The following is a 20,158-nucleotide window of genomic DNA, read 5'->3' on the forward strand; positions in this document are numbered from 1 at the left end:
AGTTGCTTTCTACAACATACAGCCTCAACACTTAATGTCTAAATAGATGTAAAAAAAATCTTGATGTCAAACAGAAAAACATTATTTGTTGGTAACATCTTCTTAGAATCAGCTATTTCTAGCATATAGGTCTCCCAAGTGAGGAGAAATCATTTTTATTTCCAAAAAGCAAGAGGCTGATAGATCTATACAGTATTAAAAGCAGTATCTGTATTCAGTAACTGCTCTGGCTTTGTGTACAGCTGACCCAAGCATATGAACCCTCAGATGTAACGCCACAGGATTTAGTCTCTCTTTTCTATGACATGAAGGTATGGGAAGGGTGTTAATTTGGATCATGGAGAGCAAAAGTGGATGATTTTATCAAGAAAAAATAATAATACAGAGAAAAATGTGAATTTGATGTTATCGGCAAGTTTCTGAAAGCAGACCTTATCCACTTTCTAAATGCAAAGATTTCATTTGAATCATTTTTTTCTAATTTAATTTAATATAAGTTCTCTTTGGATAATGAGCTTACAGCTGATCATTGCACAATTAACTACCTTCTGGGAAAGCATCAGCTGCTAGGTGCCAGTGCTAGGTCAGTTTGTGTTCCTGACACAAATGCTGTAAATATCTGAGAGATTTAGAGGGACAGGTTGATGGCTTCAAGTATCTTAGAAGCTTTGGTGCTCTCAGGATTCAAGTCTTCCTGAAGTCAGGATTTTTTTACAAACCACACTGCAGAAAATTTAGATCCCCTCATAAGATCTGTTATTAGGAAATGCTTCTGCAGCATTGCTGTTCTCTGCTAGACTGGAAAGATTTATTTTTTCTTAAAGCAGCTATTCATATATATCACTCTCGAGTACCATCTTTTAGATAACTTGATAGTATTAGAGGGAAAAATCCTATATAGCTATTTTGAGGGACTGTATGGTTTAGTTTTAGGTAGTCTTGCAAGGAGCAGGGAGCTAGACGTGATCCTTATGGGTCCCTTCCAACTTGAGATATTCTATTATTCTATGACTCTATGTTTTATATATATAGAAACTGTATTTTACTGATTTCTCATATTTTTAACAGTTAAAAAAATCTTTATAAATCCCTCTTTACCATAATATTTTTCCCTTACAGTCTCATCCATTGTGTAGTCTGAGGGAACTGAGAAATGAATTGTCCTGCAAAGGGGCAGTCTGGTTTCTGTGCTCACTCTTAGCATTAATAATAGGATTCTTGAAAAAAAAAAAAAAAAACAAAACAAAAAACCCAAAAATCCAAGTCTTTGTGTATAGCTTGCTAATATTTAATGCTGCTCAGGTAACTCAGTGTTTTCAAATAAATGGATCAAATTCTCTGCAGTCTAATGCAGGCACGTGCTGCCACTGTTCAAAACGTACATATGTTTGGAGAACAGCTTGTACTGAATTCTTAAAAGAGGTGTGAACAGATTAGTAAAAATTTTTAAGGGTGAGTGGAATCGTTTACCATCAATCAAGTGATGTGGGACTTCCTTTAAAAGTTTACATTATTAAATTACCTGCTCAGATAAAAATAAAGCACTGAGGATGCAATTTAAGAAAAAAATGTGATGTGTTAATAAAGCCCTAATTAAATGCCAAACATAGGAGGTTTCTTCCCAAGAAGAGACCTGTGAAGCTGGGAGAGATCAGAGCCACACAGCTCCGCGCTGTCTGTGGCCGTGACTGGTGGCACCTACAGCAGACAGGGACCTTCCCCAGGCATCGCCTCAGCTTTCACTACCACAGCTTTCTGATTTAATCAACAGTGGATCCATCCCTGTGAATTTGTCTAATCCCTTTTTTAATCCTTTAATTCTTCTAGCCCTCCAGAACGTTGCCCCACCTTCTCTTTTCCAGGCTGCAAAGAGCAAGTTGATGGGCTGCTCCTTGGAGCAGAGGCTGATTTCTGCTTCTGACTGCCGTGCCGTCTTTCACTGAATCTTTGCTTGTTCAGCGCTATGATTTTTGAGATGAGAATGCTGAAGCTATCAGCAATACTCAGACTTTAGGTTCACATAGTAACTAGCAACGGTTTGTTTCATTTGCTGTTCTTATTCTAACTCTTAAAATTCTATTTACTGTTTTACTGAGTTAATATTTTTCAAGATCTCTTGAGCGGTAATAATTCATTTAGGGCTTATCTCTGCTTAAGCTTAGGCAGGGTTATTTTTTCCCCATGCGCATCATCTTGCATTTCTTTTCATGGTGTCTTGTCTGCCACTTCACTCAGCCCACTCAGTACTGACAGTTTTGCAGCTCTGCCACACCAGTTTTAGATGTGACCGTTCTGAATGATGAAAATTCTCCATTACAGAAATTCACAGTTCATTCCTACTCTTGTTCCTTAGCTTTTACCTAATGAATCCCCTATGAGAGTAGCTCCTTCTTATCCCTTCACAGTAAGTATTTCACCTCCAAAGGCTCTTATAAATTGTAAGTTTTCTAACACGTTCATATTTTTGTGAACAACCCGCACATCAAATAACCCGCATCCCTTAGAAGCACTCATGCTTGTAAATAAATCCTTAAATATATCCTCCCCTCCCAAGGCAGCAGCAGGGACCACAGTGGCCAGGATATTGTGGCTTAGGAGGAGACTCAGGCAGAACTCCACTGGGAAAAGCAAGCAGAGACCATAAACTCTTTGGGATATTACTGCTGAACAGCTCTGAGTTCCATTACCAACTCACTGGACTTGCCCGTAAAATCCTGATACAGCATACCAGTGGTCTCCTTTGCAGTCAGGTTCCTTCTGCAAAAGCTTTCCACACCCCACTCTGCAGCAAGACCATATGACAACACATTGCACCAATAGAGCCTCAGAAGAGGAGCACTAAATCCGTGAAAACCAAAGTGTGGTAGAAAAGGTAGGTACCTTGACAGACACAACGTTTGCTCTGAAGGTCACCTAGTGTTGATCCTTTCTAGCTTGGCAGCATGAAGGGAGTGCAGTGATACCAAAACATTTAGACTAGATACCTTTGTCAGGAAGGTAAAGGCCATTAGGCTTAAATGGAAGGAAAAATTAAATACAGAGTTCCTCCTCTTTCTCCCTCCCTTCCCTTTTCTCAGGGTTTGGAGCAGAATCAGACTCTCTCCCACCTCCAGCTTTGATGTTAGTAGATATCTCAAACATGCAGACATCTGCTGTATTCACTTGTCAGGTGCAAGAAGTCTAACAAAAATTGTTCTGGCAAATTAATAGGATTTCCCACCCATCCACCCACGCCCCTCACTACTGAAAGGATGCCTCTACTTAATTGTTTAGGCTAGTAAAAACATCTTCTTTAGAGTTAGAAATGGCAAGCATGAGAATTTTAACTATGGCATCTCGGCCATCATGCTTCCCCTTCTTTCTTCCTACTAAATTTCTTGCTTTTTCATATAAGACAGTCTCATTTTCAGATCTCCATTGATGTGTAGTACAGACACGGTAATTTCAGACAGATCTTTTATTACATATACCAGAAACAGGCAAGTTTTAGTCTTAGCATAAATGATTCTTGGTGGTGCTTTAAGAATTGATTCAATGCGAAGGGCGCTATGTGAATGTAAACTGTTTCAGTGTTGAGCTATTCTTTTACTTTACTTATTGAAATGCATGCACAGCAATTATATATCTGCATTGAGGGCAAAATAAATGCAGGTTTTGTGCAAAGTGTGGCTATTCATATTTAGTGTATTTTAAAACATAGAAAGGTTTAGGCATTGTGACATAAATTAGGTGCTTTTTTCCTAAGCAGCAAGACATCTCTGAAGTACGCTCCTTCTGTCTGTATTACTAAAGCCACAATTTAATTCATATTCTTGTCTGAACTATGGCGGTAAAGAAACATGCAGTTTGATTATGGCTTGCTCTTCAGAGTACTTACTTATATTTTTAGTTCTAAAAAAAATAATTTTTAACACTGTAAACAACACTTGCGTCCATACTAGAAACAGAAGTCACTTTGAGGTATGTGTATTGTGACTTTGCTTGAGATGTGCAATCTGTGTTTGCCACCATCACCTTCAGTGAATGTTTATCAGAGGGCTGAGAATTTTGTTCTGCAGTGATGTATTCTGAGCACATCTCCTAGTAGAGCTTTGTTTTTTTTCAGCATTGATAGCATATTTTTTTGCCAAAAAAAGTTTGATTAATCTTTTCTTTCACCTTTTCTGAGTTCTTTTTAGATATTAGAATTTTAAGGATATGTTATTTTTCAAAAAAAACCCCCCACACACAACTGTTGTTAAACACTAGTTGCAGGTAGATAGTGAGGCTGAGCTGCTTTGTGCTAAGTTTACCAAGACTGAAGTGTGGGATTGGCGAGGGATACTCTACCATTAGGATATTAATAGAATATATAGTAAAATTTAATTATGACAAGCATATTTATGAGTAGGAGGAAGAAAAATAACATGCTTTTTGGGGGACCCTAGATACAGAGAAAAGAAGAGTTAGCTATGGTATATGCATTTAGTTAAAAACCAGAGGAGAACAGGGAAGAAACACTGGGAGAAAGATCGAGTAATATTGAGAAAATTCAATGGAAGATGAGTGAAAAGACAGAGCAAGAGAATGGATGAGGTGGAGAACCACGGACAAGAGCAAAAGGGGAAGCAAAGTTGATCTGTAATGTGTAAAGAAGGGAGTGTGTGTCTATTTGATGTAATAAATGCGTCTATGCACTCAAAATTAACTGTAAATTCATGCTGGTATGTATCTAATTAGAAAGCTGAGCATCTCAATAAATCTTCAGTATGATTTCTACTTATCAATTAACATATCTGAATGGAGTAGGAGGACAATTTAGTGAACCCTGGGCATTTTCAGTAACAACACCTATTTGTATATAAAATAAATGGTGTTTCTAGCGCCTCTATTGCAACATACAAATAAAGAAATTTTGTAAACCAGGAGGTGGGAGACAATTTATGACTACTACTTCATGTGCAAATTTATCCCCTTCACTCTTTTGATGCCTTATTGTTCTCCTGATCTGTTTATTATCTAGTTACGTGCCAGGTTTGCAAACTAGCTGAAGTATAAACTGATTTTGGACTTCATATGTATATGCCACGTATATATGCACATCTGGATTCTGAATTTTTTAGTGAAATCTGTACTATGTTAATGCAAATGACATTGTATAAGAATTTATTTTCTTCTATATTTATACACAAACTTGTTTTTAATTCATGTAGAACTTTCTTCAAAATGAAAACATTTTCTTTTGCTTGAACATCACAACTTGTTTCAGCATATGTTAACTGTGACTATTGTTCCTTGTCTAGCCGTACCCCATAAAATAGGGCGGATAATTGATGGAAGTCCTGCGGATCGCTGTGCAAAACTTAAAGTTGGAGACCGGATCTTAGCTGTGAATGGCCAGTCTATTATTAACATGCCTCATGCAGATATTGTGAAGCTAATTAAAGATGCGGGTCTCAGTGTAACTCTTCGCATCATTCCTCAGGAGGGTAAGTCAATGGCCCTTAAAAACAGGAAGAAAATTTTAAGTAGCCTCCAATTAGCTTGAATTATGTCACTGCTTGAAAGAACATCTTTTGTTTCGCTTTCTCAGCTGTAATGTACAGCACACCAAAATTACAGCCTTAGAACCAGCTCAAATAACGTCTGAATTCTTGAAAAGGTTTCTAGTTATGAAAAGGGTATTTAAAGCAAACCCGGAGAAAGCTGAGTACTGGAGTCAGTGTTAATGTCTTTTGTAAGAACTGCCTTCTACATGGAAAAGCACCTGACAAGAGAGCCAGGTTGAGTTTGTTCCCTTATATCCTGCTATAAACCAACCAAAAGTTTTGCAAAGAGAGACTGCAAAGGCTGTCACCAGGCACATTGAGCTACCAGCTAACTGTGACAAAAAGTGATGTGAAAGAATAGTTCAAATTTGGTAATTTCCTCCACGTGTATCACCGTAAATGCACAAGGCAGGAAAGAACTGAACGCTAAATTATCTCATTTGTAGGGTGAGGATAAGGGGACAGACTCGTTATTCTGATCATTACTCCACAGACAATCAGTGAATATCCTTTGATGTTGGTTTCATGGGTTTCAGGGTTGATTTCAGGACTTATTTTTAGGTTAGCGATGTGCCATGCTGGTGTATGAATTGTGCCATATTAATGAGGCTGTGGCTTTATATCTCAGCAACAAATACTGATAGAGCTAGGAATGTCACACAGCAAGTAATGTAATTACTTAATGATCCATGCTCCAGTTAGATGACCTTCACCTGCTGCTGCTGCATCTAGCAACAGGACAAGGAAGCGACAGGACAAGGAAATAGCCTGACACTGGCCAGGGACTGCCACTGGGGGAACTTAACTACTCCGTTAAATGAATTCAGTGAAGGCAAAAACACAAGCATACACAAGTTCAGGATTCACACTAAAGAGCTGGCTGCTCTATAATCTCTGGAGGCCCATTTTGCAAGCATCTACAAAGTGTGATGCTGCATGCAGTCCGTGCGGCTTGTTTCAGTCTCCTTGGAACCTGGATTAACTCATTAGCAAATTGCTAGTAGTTCAGTGTTAGAGAGGAATACATTAAGTTACAAGGAAAGCAGAGGTGCAGTTGAGATGCAGTGCTACAAGATGTTCTTGGGTGCTAGTGGTGGGAAACGATTTGTGCCCAAGGCATGGCTTCCCTGCATGACTATGTGACACTGGACACCTCATTTGCCTTCTGATATTAGGTTCCCAGCTTATAAAATTAGAGGAAAAAATCTAATACCTCTGTAATGTACTTTCAGGTGAAAAATACCATATAAATGCAAAGCAGTTTTAGAAGAGCTTAGGATTTGACTATTTCATCCATAGTTATGAGAGTAATGTAGAAATGAGGGACAACATTCCCAGTCTTCATCTCTGAAACTTTGCAATACAAAAGAGACTCACAGATGCAAAATGGGCAATTAAAGCCTTAAGTATAGTAATTACACAGACAAGTATTGCTTATGTCTACATGAGGAATGGTTTGAGTGCAAATATACAAGGTTTTTTGACAATTAAGCCTAATTTGAAAAGATTTTTAATAAAGTAACCAAATTTTTTTTAAATTATTATGAGCATAAATTAAATAAGTAGAGAGCCATTAGAAATGTGCAGTCATAGGGGACAAACTCACATGTTAAAAAATAAAATAATTCAAAATCCAAACTAGATTCAAATATTAAACTAGGCAAGATCTGGATCACACATCGCTGTTGCTGTTAGGGATGCTCAGCCATATGCCTGTCCATTCTGGATGCTTTGCACTATGCCACACTGGCCTCACTCATTCTGTTGCAAGCAGGAATAAAAAAATATAATGTGTACCTTTGCTGTTGATAATGTGTGAGCAATTACTTCTGCAGTGCTCTGTCTTCTTGTGGGTGGGTCTTTCTCATTTACGCTTCTTAACAGGTAAATGATGAGCAACATAACTGCCAGTGTGTCAGGAGAAATATATTCAATATGAGCCCAGTGCCAAATGTGTCTTCCCCCAAGTGCAGTGGGAAGCCTGAAGGAAGATTGGCATCCTTTATTTGTAACAAGGCCACATTTCCTACCCCAGCTTCTCTGTCTTTTTTAATTTTATGCTGTTTGGAAAGAAGGATTCTGGTTTTCTGCAGTGTTTCAATATGAAACCCTCGTCATTTGGCACAATACAGTGAAATAAAACATCGGTTTAGCTGGTTAGTCAGAATTTATTGAGATTGGCTTTACTGTTCACAGTTGCCAAAGATTTAAAAAAGATAGGAAACTCTTGCTGAACTCCAAGAGAGCAGGAGCTAACACAAGCACACCAGTGTTTTAACTTTTGTGACGACAGTCTGTCATCCCATAACAGTGGTGAAAACAATAAAAATTATATTAATTTTTTTAAATATTTTTTTTCAAAATGAAAAGTATTTCAAGTATCTAGAAGTTATGCTAAGACACATGGAGGACAGGGAGGTGATTTGAGACAGCCGGTATGGCTTCATCAAGAGGAAGTCCTGCCAGCCCAACCTAGTGGCCTTCTATGGTAGAGTGAATACATCAGTAGACAAGGGAAGACCTATGGATGTCACATATCTGGACTACTGTAAGGCCTTTGACACAGTCCCCCACAGCATTCTTCCCTGTAAATTGGAGAGATACAAATTTAATGGGTGAACTGTTCAGTGGATGAGGAATTGGTTGATCCAGCAGATAGTGGACAGCAGCTCAGTGTCCAGATGAAGATCAGTGACAAGTGGTGTCCCGCAGGGGTCCATACTGGGACCCGTGCTGTTTGATACTGTAGAGGAATTACAGAGGAATGAAGGCGGGTTAATTCACATTGATAATACACAGCTGTGGGCTGGCTTCAGGGGTGGTGGGTTGGCTGACGCGGATAATGTGCAGCTGTGGCTGGTTCCTGCTAAGTAGTTAAATAGCTCTAAGGGGTATGGAAGAGGAGCATGGGATGAAGAGTGCACTGGGAGAAGCAGAGGGAGGAGAGAGAGTGCCCTGGATGTAGAAGAGACAAGAAGCAGAGTGGACTGGCTTGAAGAGGCTGAAGAAACAGCACAGACAGTAGATGAACTTTTCAAACCTTGTGGGGGATTGGTGGCCGTGCTGAGGCAAGGCACGGGAACTATTTATTGAAGTTAACCTGGTATGGGGTGGTAAAAGCCTTGTTGCAGCTGGCTAGCTTTGAGAGTGCTGCAACATAATACCGTCGTCAATGACAGTCAGTGGGATTGAGTGCATTGGAGAAGAGAAGGCTCCAGGGAGACCTTGTTGCAGCCTTTCAGTACTTAAAGGGGGCTTGTAAGAAAGACAGGGACAAACTTTTCAGGGGGGCCTGTTGTGATAGGGCAAGGGGTAATGGTTTTAAACTAAAAGAGGGTAGATTCATGCTAGATATAAGGAAGACATGTTTTACAATGAGAGTGGTGAAACACTGGAACAAGTTGCCCAGAGAGGTGGTAGATGCCCCATCCCTGGAAACATTTGAGGTCAGGCTGGATGGGGCTCTGAGCAACCTGATCTAGCTGAAAGTGTCCCTGCTCACTGTAGGGGGTTGACTAGATGACCTTTAAAGGTTCCTTCCACCCCAAACTATTCTATGATCAGTATTTCTAAGCTTTAAAAGAAAACATTAAACATGGAAGCAATTTGCCTTGTTCAATTGGGTTTTAAATAATGGAGGTGTCAACCAGAGTTATAGAAGTGACCAAGATTGCAGATACCACGGACTATCAAAAGGTGCACATTAGGTTCATATGTCTTAAAATCTAATTATAACCCAAGAGAGTAAAAGCGACAAAGCATAAATATTCAGAGGTAGTATGTGACCAGAAATTATTATTGTCTACCTTTGCCCTTTATTAAATGCCGTGCTGTGACAGGTCTTTAATCTCCAGCTTCCCCTTACACAGAGCTGAACAGCCCAGCCTCAGCCCCCAGCTCGGAGAAGCAGAGCCCCATGGCCCAGCAGCACAGCCCCCTGGCCCAGCAGAGCCCCCTGGCACAGCAGAGCCCCGTCGCCCAGCACAGCCCCGTCACCCAGCCACCACCTCCGCAGCCCCTCCAGCTGCAGGGGCATGAAAACAGGTAAGAGCAGCTCCTCCAGCTTCTGCCTCCTGTAAGGACCACAGGACACCCTTGTGCTGGGTCTTTATGCTGTTTCTGGCAGCTGTGAGCCATCACTTGCGGGGCTTTGAGAGGCCACGGTCCCATGATTACACTTGCAGGGCATGAGTTGTGTGTGCCAGGGTGATCTGCAAGTCTTGTTCAGGTATGAAACACGTTGTTATGACAAGAGTCTAGCCAACCTTTCTCAAACATCCATCGGGATGCTTGCCAAGGAACTAAATACGGCAGTATTCCTTGCTAAGTTTCGTTGCGAACATACTACTTTCATATATCACTACAACTTACAAAATACAGGTATATCAGTACCTGATTGTGAGATAGCCTTTGTTTTCATTATCTTACTTCTTTTTTTTTTTCCTATTAGAGTTCTGAGGTCAGGAAGATATTTTTATTAAAGGTTTTGTCTATAGTCTGTCATTTTCTCATTTCCCAGCCAATTTCTCATATGCAATTTATGCATATGCATTGATAAATTTATCAGTAATGGAAATTAAATGGTAGGGGGATAGAAATCTGACCAGCTGGTATTAAAAGCTGTATATATAAAAAGCATGCTCAGGCTGTGGGATGATACAACTTTCTGCGATCTCCAATCCACACTATTTAGTATTTGCATTAATTTTGGGCATGTTAAATGAGGCTGATTACGCTGACTGTCTTTATGCTAACCTTGAATAACCAACATACTTAATCAAGAACATTTTCCCCAAATAATAGATGCTCCTTACAGGATTGTAACTTTTTGCTTCTGGAGATAAACGTGAGTTCAGTTGTGATGTAGACACTATGCCCTCTAATTCTCCTTGCTTAACAGATGTACCACTTCTACTTGCCCGAAATCATTTTCTCTCAATTAGTCACACTTGGCAAATTTTTTTGCCTTGTATTTCATCGAGTAAATTTTCCAAAAGTCGTCATCTCCTAGAAGACATATGTTTCTGACAAAATCCAATGCAAAGCTTTGACAAAAATCTCTCTGTGCAGCTGTAAGTCAGTATTAAATGTCTGTTGAATTGGGAACTTTCAGAGAGGACCAGTAAACTACTAATTAAAGTTCCAAAAAGAAATTCTGGAATAGTTGTACTGAAAAGCATAAGCTATAATTGGTCATGTCACCACTTACATATTTAGCAAAAATTATAGTGCCTCCACGTGTAAATAAAAGCATCTTCTGAGATACTGCTGTGGTGGTGTATTGGGAACCTGCCTAAGGATGACTTTTATGCCAGAAAAAGGTCCGTTATTGCTAGTTCATATAGTATCATTATTCAATAGATTTTATGTCAGATTACAGCTTGTTTATATAGCCATGTACATTGTTTCTGAATCAAAATGCTATTAGATATCTACAACCCTTAGGCATACTAGCTAGTATTTTTACTTCAAATATGAATAAGGCTCAGTATCACGGTAAGCCTGTTTGTTCTCCATCTTCTTTTAATAGCACCATGATACTGAGTAAAGAAAGAGGATTGCATGTATACATGCAGGTCTTATTATAGATGTCATGTAGAGGTTTTAAAAGAACATGTGGCAGCAGGCTGCTTTCTCAGAAGAGTCAAATGGAAATAGTTCTGATATTTTTGTGTCTGGTTAGACATTCAGCTAATTAAAGCTAGTGTGTAGGAAGATTTGCCATAGTGTTACTGTAACTGCACTAATAAAGTAATGAATTTTTGAAACCTGTCTGAAATATTTTGAAATGTTTAGATTATCTTTTCATAAAATAAATTAGCATGATCAAAAACAATGCTCTAATTTTTTTCAGAATGTATTTTTTTTAATACTAAGTACATTTCAAAACCCCTTTCATAGTCTGTATGTGTCCGTGTACCTGCATATGTACATGTACATGGTCACTTGATCGACTGAAAACTTTCAGACAATTATTAAAGCGGAGTTTGAAATGTGTATTTCCTGTATAGGAAAAAAACATTTCCTTTGGCACCTAGGCAAGAATGTAAAAATGTCCGCTAAGTGAAAACTTTTGTTAAATCTAACTCAAACCACTATTATAGAATCACCTTGCTAAAAAGCTTCAGGACTTCCTTCGTGCCCATTCAGCAGGTTACACAGCTGAGGTACAGAGGTTTGCAGTAAGAAATAGTCCTTACTTCACCCTGAAGTGTGAAATGACATTACACACTGATTAGTGGTAAGGAAGCTACTCATTCCCATCTAAGTGAATTAGTTAAGTAGTCACTGTGTCACAGAAAGTCACTTTTTCTTTGAAATATTAGGCCTTATCTTCCTGTAACCAGTTACCAATTAAAGCAATATTTTTCTTGTTATCAGTTCTTGTGCTCATTTTGGCTGAGATGGAGTTATTTTTTTGGATTTGTTTTATTAACAGATGTGATATTTTAATGAAAGGTTTTCTTTGATAACTAGTACAAAGAATGTATCCTTTTTTAACCTTAAGTAGTTCACAAGAATAGTTTGTCAATGAAACGGAGGGGCTTTAAATGTCTGCACTGATGTTTTATTTACTCTCTAGCAATCTCAGTTCTGGAAAAAAAGCACTTTATAAACTCAGCGCATTATTTCATAGCGAGTATTTTGGGTGTTCTCACATGCACATTTGTATTCCAAGTAGGCAAGATAAGTGGGAATCAAGATGCTTTTCCTGTTCCTTTGAGCCTAATCCTGATCTCACTGATACGACCTGGAAAATTGCACCGTATGACCTGCGGGAAAATGGCTTATGTTCATGGTTTCAAAAGCACTCACTGTTTTTGGATGCCTCAACTATTTACCCTTGAAAGTTTTTGCTTCTCTGTGAAAATTTGGTTTATGCGATTTTGTAGTCAGGCAGTTTGCTTTAACTCCTCGATACGGTGTGTAACACATATTCTTTATGTTCTGCCACTTTCTGAAACGACATCATTTTGCCTTTCTCAGTTATAGGTCAGAAGTAAAAGCCAGGCAGGATGTGAAACCTGATATCCGGCAACCTCCATTTACAGACTACAGGCAGTCCTCAACAGACTACCGACAGCCTCCGCTGGACTACCGGCATCCTCCGGTGATGGACTACCAGCAGCCACCTCCTCTGGACTACAGGCAGCCACCCTTGATGGATTACAGGCAGCATTCACCTGACACTAGGCAGTACCCTCTGTCAGAGTACCGGCAGCCCCAGGTACAAACTGAAATACTTAGAGCATAAAAAGAAAGTGTTAGGATCCATAGGGAGAGATCATGTATATCAGTAAAAAATACTACATTATAGAAGAAAAAGGCACCTTTCTTGTTTTTTACTCTGAGTTACTATCTCTCTCAATAGAGAGATAGAGTTAAATAGAGAGTTAAAATAAAAGTTCTAAAATAAGCTGTCTTTGCATCACCAGAGGAATTTTTTTGTTCCTAGGAACACATTACAGTCATCAAACAGTTGTATGTGCTTAAGTCAGACTGCATTTCTACAGCATAGCTGAAAACAAAGATTTTAGCTCATCTGAATAAATAGATAAATAACTGTGAATCCTTACCGATAAAAACACATTTCTGTTGGTAATAGCCTGGATGAAGAGAAACTAGCTTGTGCAACAAGTTTCTTTGACATCAGGCATGATCTTACAAATTCAAAGAAATAAACAGCAGATGAAGAGTTACGTTAAGTTGGACAAGACTCGGCTGATGACAAATATTTACTGACAGCTCTGAAGGTTTGAAGAATTAGCCCGAAGTTCAGACTTTCAAAAATCTTCCTTTCTCCTTACATAAAGGCAGAAAAAAAATAGGTCAAAAATATATTAAATAAGAGACTGTAAAATTCTGAACACTATATGATGGAACCATATATAGATGGTCTCTATGTCCATATTTTTGAAGCCAGACACACAAACCATATCAATGAAAATATCCAAATTCCTAAGTGGGATCCAGAGAACCCTGAAAACATTATGCATTTTAGCATCTAACTAGCAAATCCCTATCCCCATGTGCATACCCTATAAGATGCTTTTTAGCATCTGGAGAGATGCTTAGACTGCTTGTTTCTCACCATCTCCAGTTTAATTCTCTAACCACTGGTCTACACAGCCCAGGCTTGCTCTTGTTTTTCTCCTGGTCGCATGGCTCTTGTGCTCGTGGCTGCCAACGGATCAGAAGTAATAGAGCAAGTTTCCACCCAGACCCCTCTACGGGGTGGCAGTTAGGGTCCACCAAGGGAAAATGGTAAAGACAAATCTAAGTCTCTGCAGGACACAGAAAGGGTGAAACAAATCTACTTCTTCCCTCCTCCTCAAGGCACATGTTTTAACCAGAGTGAAAAGAGTCACTGTACTTTGTGAGTCCATGCAGTCCAGCATGCTGATCACGTCAAGTTCTGCTGGGAATTTAGGAAGTGTGTCTCTTACTAATTTTTAATCGTGATGATGTTTATACAGGAACTGCCTGTCACCTCACTTGCCAAATCAGCACTTCTGCGTAGACATAAGCACTTATACTCGGGTGCCGTGAAAGTATTGAGGGTGAATATGGAAACCATCTAGAGAGCTTTTGGTGTCAGGCAGCTGCTGGAAGTTGCCCTTTCAGGGTGGTTTTGGACTTAGGCATTTACATTTTGCTAAAGTCACTTTTCAGAAACTGCCAAAGCCTGTCAGTGCAGAAGTGCGCTTTGAAGGTCCCATTGCTTATATCAATTGGATAGATGAACGTTTGAAGAGATGAATTTTTTTGGAATCTATACCATGACATTCATATGGTTAATTGTCTTTCATTTTGTATTTGTCTATACAGGACTTTGATTATTTCACCGTTGATTTGGAGAAAGGAGCCAAAGGTTTTGGGTTTAGTATTCGAGGAGGAAGGGAGTACAAAATGGATTTGTATGTGCTGAGGTTAGCAGAAGATGGACCAGCAATAAGAAATGGAAGGATGAGGGTAAGTAAAATGCATTGCAACAATTTTTTTAAACATTCGCAGATATGTTTGGTGATGGAGTCAAAGGGAAAGTAGTGTTTTCATCTCTAATCAGGTTTTAAGGAACCAATGCCACATACCTCTTTATATATACTTGTTCTGTAGGAGTTCAAGTAGTCGAAACACGTAGCAGTAGGTCTGTGTAGTTTTGTTGCAGAATAAATATATTACTTCTTGTTGATAACAGCTTTTACTGTATTATACATTTTTTCTCCTTATTCTTTCACTCATATCTAAGCAACTTAAAAATCTCTGACAAAAATTTTGATGTTTCTTTGATAATAACATCAGCATAATTAACAGTTACGTCTCTAATCACAAAAGCAAAGGGATAGCTATATGACATTTATTGGACTACTATGAAACCTAAGACTTGGTCTGTGTTATTTTACTAATTTAATCAAATTACCTTCATGTTGTTTCCTAATTTTATTTATTCAGCCTTGTTTGTAGGGATCAGTTGTCACTATTTGTCTGCATAGGTCTTAGTGCATTTGAGTCCTGTATTGGTAGAAGTCATAATAACACTATGTTCAAATACTAAATCTAAAAGCATTCACTTTAGAAATTCCATGATTAAAAAAATGTGTTCTGTGTAGAAAAAAAACTAATAAAAAATAGGTGGGTTTAATATCTCCAGTTGTGCTAAAAAGGAGGTAAAAACTCATCAAGGGTTGTGATAGCTTGCAGAATACGGAGTACACAAAAGGAAGGAGAGAACATAGGTGAGACTGCCAAGAGTCAACATAAAAAATTGTTTATGTATCTAATCAGTGCAGCCTTGTTGAACCAATATTTAATTATAAAGATGGGCAACAGAAAATGTGTTCTGTACAGGAGTAATGGCAGATCTTGCAAATGTCATGGTTGTTACTCAGGTTCCATTTCAAGATCTTAAGAGTCTCATCAAGTTTGACTTAATACAGAAAAGCATTGCCACCCATCTAAATATACAGTCAGAGACTGCTTCAGGTCACTCGTAACTTGCTCGCTTTGTAGAGCTGTAGCATTCCATTAGTCCTCAGGCATACCATGGAGCGCAAGCCCCTGGCACTGGGAGCTGGAGTAAGGGAGCCACGGCATAAACAGTCCCTGGGACCAGGTAGCCAGGTTGGCAAGCAGACAGGCAACTGGTAACTGAGAAATACTCCCAGAGTATTTGTTGTTTGAAATAGAGATTAATTCATGCTGCAGCTAGAACTTTAACTGAAGAATGTCTTCTCCAGTTAATGGTTTCATACCTTCCTCTATTACTGCACTGTCACAGTCAGCAAGATGTACATTAGCAACCGTAATGTGATTAAAGCTGGAGAAAAAGTTGTGCTTTCAGTAAGCTCTGGAATCTTGTATTTGGAAACACATGGCTAAGAATACAGAACAACAGAAGAACAATGCCTTTGGAGAGGGTTCTTTTCCAATAATAACCTGTATTGGGCAGAAAACTAACCTATTAAACCACAAAATAAAGTTGCACTATCCACTCTGTAAATAGTCTAAATATAAAAAGTGTGCAAATTTTTTTTTTACAAATTTTACAATGAAAGATGTTAATATTTCCAAAAGAACTTATTTTAAAACTTTTTTGTTGATGTAGCCACAATACATAGCCAAGTGTTATTCTGACCAGATAGCTGTAACTAGGTTTTTTCTCCCCTTTAAAAGTGTTGTTCTTTGGAATCAGTTTTACCCTCCAGCCTTGTCACTGAGTCTTGTATTGTATTCTGTTTAACAGCCATTTTAATCTGTCAGTCACAGATGGGTTTGGAACTTGCAAGACTTCTATCTCCAGTGACCTGTAACTGATGGACAGCAGAAGCCCAAGAAAGAGCTTCTTCAAAAGAAAAATAGAAAAACAAAATAAAAAATAATAATTGCTGAAAGGAATAGAGTATATAGGAAGACTAGCGAAGGAAGCAGAGCTCTGTACACCTATCTCCTGTCCTAAATTTAGATCTGCTGCTAATAATACAGGTTTATTCCTATTTATTGGCTGGCACTACCAGTCTGCTTGCTGCAGTTCTGTATCTCTGTTTTGCAGATGCATCTCTATAGCAAAATATGCAAAAATCTGTTAAAGGCTTCTCACTTCACATGGTCTTTAAAGATCAGATTATCTGATCCTAGGCTTTCATCACTGGGGATTGTAAACCATGGTAGGATCTTAACAGGAGCACCTGCAGCTAATAGTTCTTCTCACGATCTGCTTATCTCTGTTATTGTTTTGCTTCCTGTTTCTTCATTCTTGAACAGCCTTCTTTAACTGGAGCCTTACAGGAAAACATGAAACAGGTAACACAATGTGCAGATCATGCTTATAGAAAGAAATAATGCACATAACTCCACCATTAATCCCACTCACCAAGCCAAGCAGAGAAAAATTAAAGCAGTTAAGATTTTAAAAGTAGATCATACAATGAAACATGTTACCTGTAAGGCATTTAGATGTAATAAGTAAACGTATTCCACAAATAACGTTTTTGCTGTCAGTGCAGTTGTAGCCAGCAAAAGCCCTGCTAAATGCAAATTCACATTGATATAAATCTCCCTACTTTACAGAAATAGTAATAAAAAAAGATAGAAAGTACTTTAAAGTAATAGAGCTACATCTATGCTAGTGAGTTTATAAATTTGTGTAATTGAAGCAATGCAATCTCTAACTGAAAACAGCTCCAGGCAAGTAGAAGTCTGCATGTTGTACTCTGTTAGTGGGCACTGCAGAACCGTAGTGATAGGTTGAGCCCAGCAGCTATATTCCACTTGGATACACGTTAAAATATCTGAAAGTCTATCAGCACACATTCAAAAGATTCTGAGATCTAAATACATGCAGAAGTGTTATGCATTACAGACGCAGAGTATACATCTAAAGAAGTAAAAGATAAGATTATAGGAAATCAGATGTAAATAAGGAACCGGTATGGAATTGTCTCTCGTAAAAGAAAGCAGAGTAGATCCATTACTGAGGAAGGTAAGTGTGAAAGGAATACAATATACCGACAGCAGGAGCAAAGAGAAAGTTAGAAAAAGGCAATGGTGAAACAACATGAAGAAAGTGAAACCAAAATTGGGGCATCCATATGAAACTTTCAGTTTGAGTTTCAGCCTTTTATGAACTCCAGTGAAGCTTGGGAGCAGATGAGCGAACAGATTCATAGACAAATACTGGAAGTACTGGCTCTGCCAGAACATCTGAACTTGAAAAGATTGATGGAAGGGAGAATAAGCTTTCACGAAGTTTGTTGCCACGCCACCATTTCCAATCAGAAGTCCTGATCTTCCTTCCCACTGGGAATGGCATGCTAGGCACTTTGTGTTTTTATTGGAAACAAATCCACTGAGGAACACTCCATTTCAGGATTAAGAGATCTAAGATAGTCTTTAATTGCCCTTCATGACTGCTGGAGCTTTTTACTTTGATTTTCTGTGGAATTGTTCTGGCAACCAGAAAGGTGGGAGAGAAGTGAGCTGATGTCATACAGAGTTCATCAGTCTCACCAGCATATTGCTTTTCTACTCAAGGATCCCTTTCTGCCAGCCTATATAGACACTGCGTTATGTCTTCAGGTTCAACAACTTCTTCCCTTAAAGCTTTCACAGGCTTATTACTCTGTTCTTAGTTGTGGCACTTTTACATGCATTGAGAATTTTCTTTGGGCTCATAGACTATGCAGAAAGCCAAAGCATACATCCTAGTTTAACTTGGATTCTTGTCACTAGACATGGGAAGGAGATGTCCATCAAAGGACCCAGAAGTCTACAGGAAGAAGTGTTTCTTCTCATGTGTCCACTGCCTGCATGGTTGATAAATCGTTCTCAACCAGTGTTGGGTAGCCACAGCCTTAAGTGTGTAACTTCATACAAAACCATATGTCAGGTCATATACCACAAATAACTTCAGCAGAATTTTACTGTTAATTCATGGATAAGACATAACGGACATGCCTCACAGAAGACTTCTCTAGGGGGGAACCTCATCGCTACACTGGAAGTAAATATAGTTCCCTCCTAATTTGGACATTTGAGCAGAGAGCAAGCTGCAACAGTTAATTCTGAAAAGCCTACCACCACAGAGGTTTACAGAACTTGAAACGTTTGACTCAAACTAAATGAATTTTCACAAAGAGCAAGACATCTTACAAACTGGGAGTAACAAAAGTTTCATTAGGTCTAAGGAAAAGACTACAAGGGAAAACAAGACTAAAAGGCAGACAGACTCACTGAGAGCTCTGAGTTCTAGAAATTTATCTCCACCCTTCTTTCTTCCTCAGGATGAGGGAGTACCAGAAATACAAGACTCTGTCCACACCATGGCAAAAAAGGGCTGAATAGGACCATGTCTGTGCTGTGTAAGACTAGGAGGTGTTAGAAGAACCACAAGAAAAGTTCGGAGAATTATTCATGCCTTTGATAACTTATCCCAACCTGGCCAGAGGTCTGAGCATATCAGGACTCCATTTCTCAAGCAATCCTAATATCGGGGTGGGGGGTGGGGGTGGGGGATGAGACTAGTTGGGGATGGCAATATTGAAAAATACAGCTACAAGGCCTAGTCTCAGAGTAGGGCAAGGATACGGTGCACACACTATCCATGATGGTAGTACCAAGTTAAATCAGTCACCTGAGATGAGGGACTTAACACAGTCAATGTGGAGCACAGTCCCCACAGCCTTTGAAGATTCAAACCCTACTGGCAAAAATTTTATAGATCTATTTAGATAAGGCTGATGATAACTCATGTTTTATTCTTGTCTCAAGTTGAGGACAATGATCAGCAGAGCTCTGCCTGCAGATCTCTATCCCTTCCCGTCTTAAAGATGGGGAACTACTGACTGCTCTCAGAATTGTTAAGGATGGTCGTAGGGTTTGTAAGACGTGTGAGATGTGATCAACAGATTTCTTACGGCCTTGAATGATATCTCCTGTAGCCAGCATGTTTATTGAAACCATCATCAAACAAAGAGCCTGTGGCTGCAGGCTGCAAAGATACAGAGTATCTTGTGCAAATGGGTTTAGTGAATGTGAAACTCATGAAGAATGAGGGTGAAATGTGCATTTTTATACACAATGTGCATCTGTGTCATTTTGTCACTTTGTGAGTTCCATCCTTTTTTCACATCTTCCACGAAGGTCATACTTCTCATCCCTGACATTTCTAGTTTTATTATCTTGTCAATGTGTTTTTCTCAGTCCATGTACACCAGTTAGTCCTCCCTCTGGCTCCCTCGTATCTCTTAATACTGCATGCTTTTTCTCATTTGCTTGTATATTTTTTCTTACATATTTGCAGAACAGACATCTGAAATACAGGCACTGCAGAATTTTATATCTTTCATGCTTTGCAGTCCTCCTTTGACTCTTCAGTCCTTTTCCCTGTTGCTTTTCCTGCGGTCTGTGCCCCTCTCTGTTTCACACCTGGAGATAAAAACAGGCACACAGGACAGGAAGCTCCTACAGGGTCAGTTATGAGCTCCTGTGTTGTTGCATAGGAATCTGTGCGGCCTTGCTTTATCTGTTTTAGCTTGTGGAGTGAGCAGCAGAGTGATGAGTTCTACAGCAGTAACCAACCTATGCTGTGGACAGGTTCACGGCATTCTGCAAACTCACACAATTTGCGTATT

The 20,158-nt window shown here is 39.1% G+C and overlaps 1 protein-coding gene across 12 annotated transcripts in view; it reads left to right on the top strand.

Moving 5' to 3' along the window:
• Nucleotides 1-20,158, top strand: part of MAGI2 (membrane associated guanylate kinase, WW and PDZ domain containing 2) — a 755,689-nt gene that overhangs the window by 698,776 nt on the left and 36,755 nt on the right. For 6 of the 12 annotated variants that reach the window (XM_055712103.1, XM_055712104.1, XM_005443453.4 and 3 more), the window contains 4 exons: nucleotides 5,283-5,468; nucleotides 9,398-9,572; nucleotides 12,516-12,756; nucleotides 14,358-14,501. In XM_055712103.1, coding sequence (XP_055568078.1) covers nucleotides 5,283-5,468; nucleotides 9,398-9,572; nucleotides 12,516-12,756; nucleotides 14,358-14,501 — 746 coding nt within the window. Of the gene's footprint in view, nucleotides 1-5,282; nucleotides 5,469-9,382; nucleotides 9,573-12,515; nucleotides 12,757-14,357; nucleotides 14,502-20,158 lie in introns of all 12 variants that reach the window. The other 6 variants (XM_027811483.2, XM_027811485.2, XM_027811488.2 and 3 more) reach the window with 1 other exon arrangement.

Source organism: Falco cherrug, chromosome 5 (genome assembly GCF_023634085.1).
Source record: "Falco cherrug isolate bFalChe1 chromosome 5, bFalChe1.pri, whole genome shotgun sequence".
Lineage (NCBI taxonomy): Eukaryota > Metazoa > Chordata > Aves > Falconiformes > Falconidae > Falco > Falco cherrug.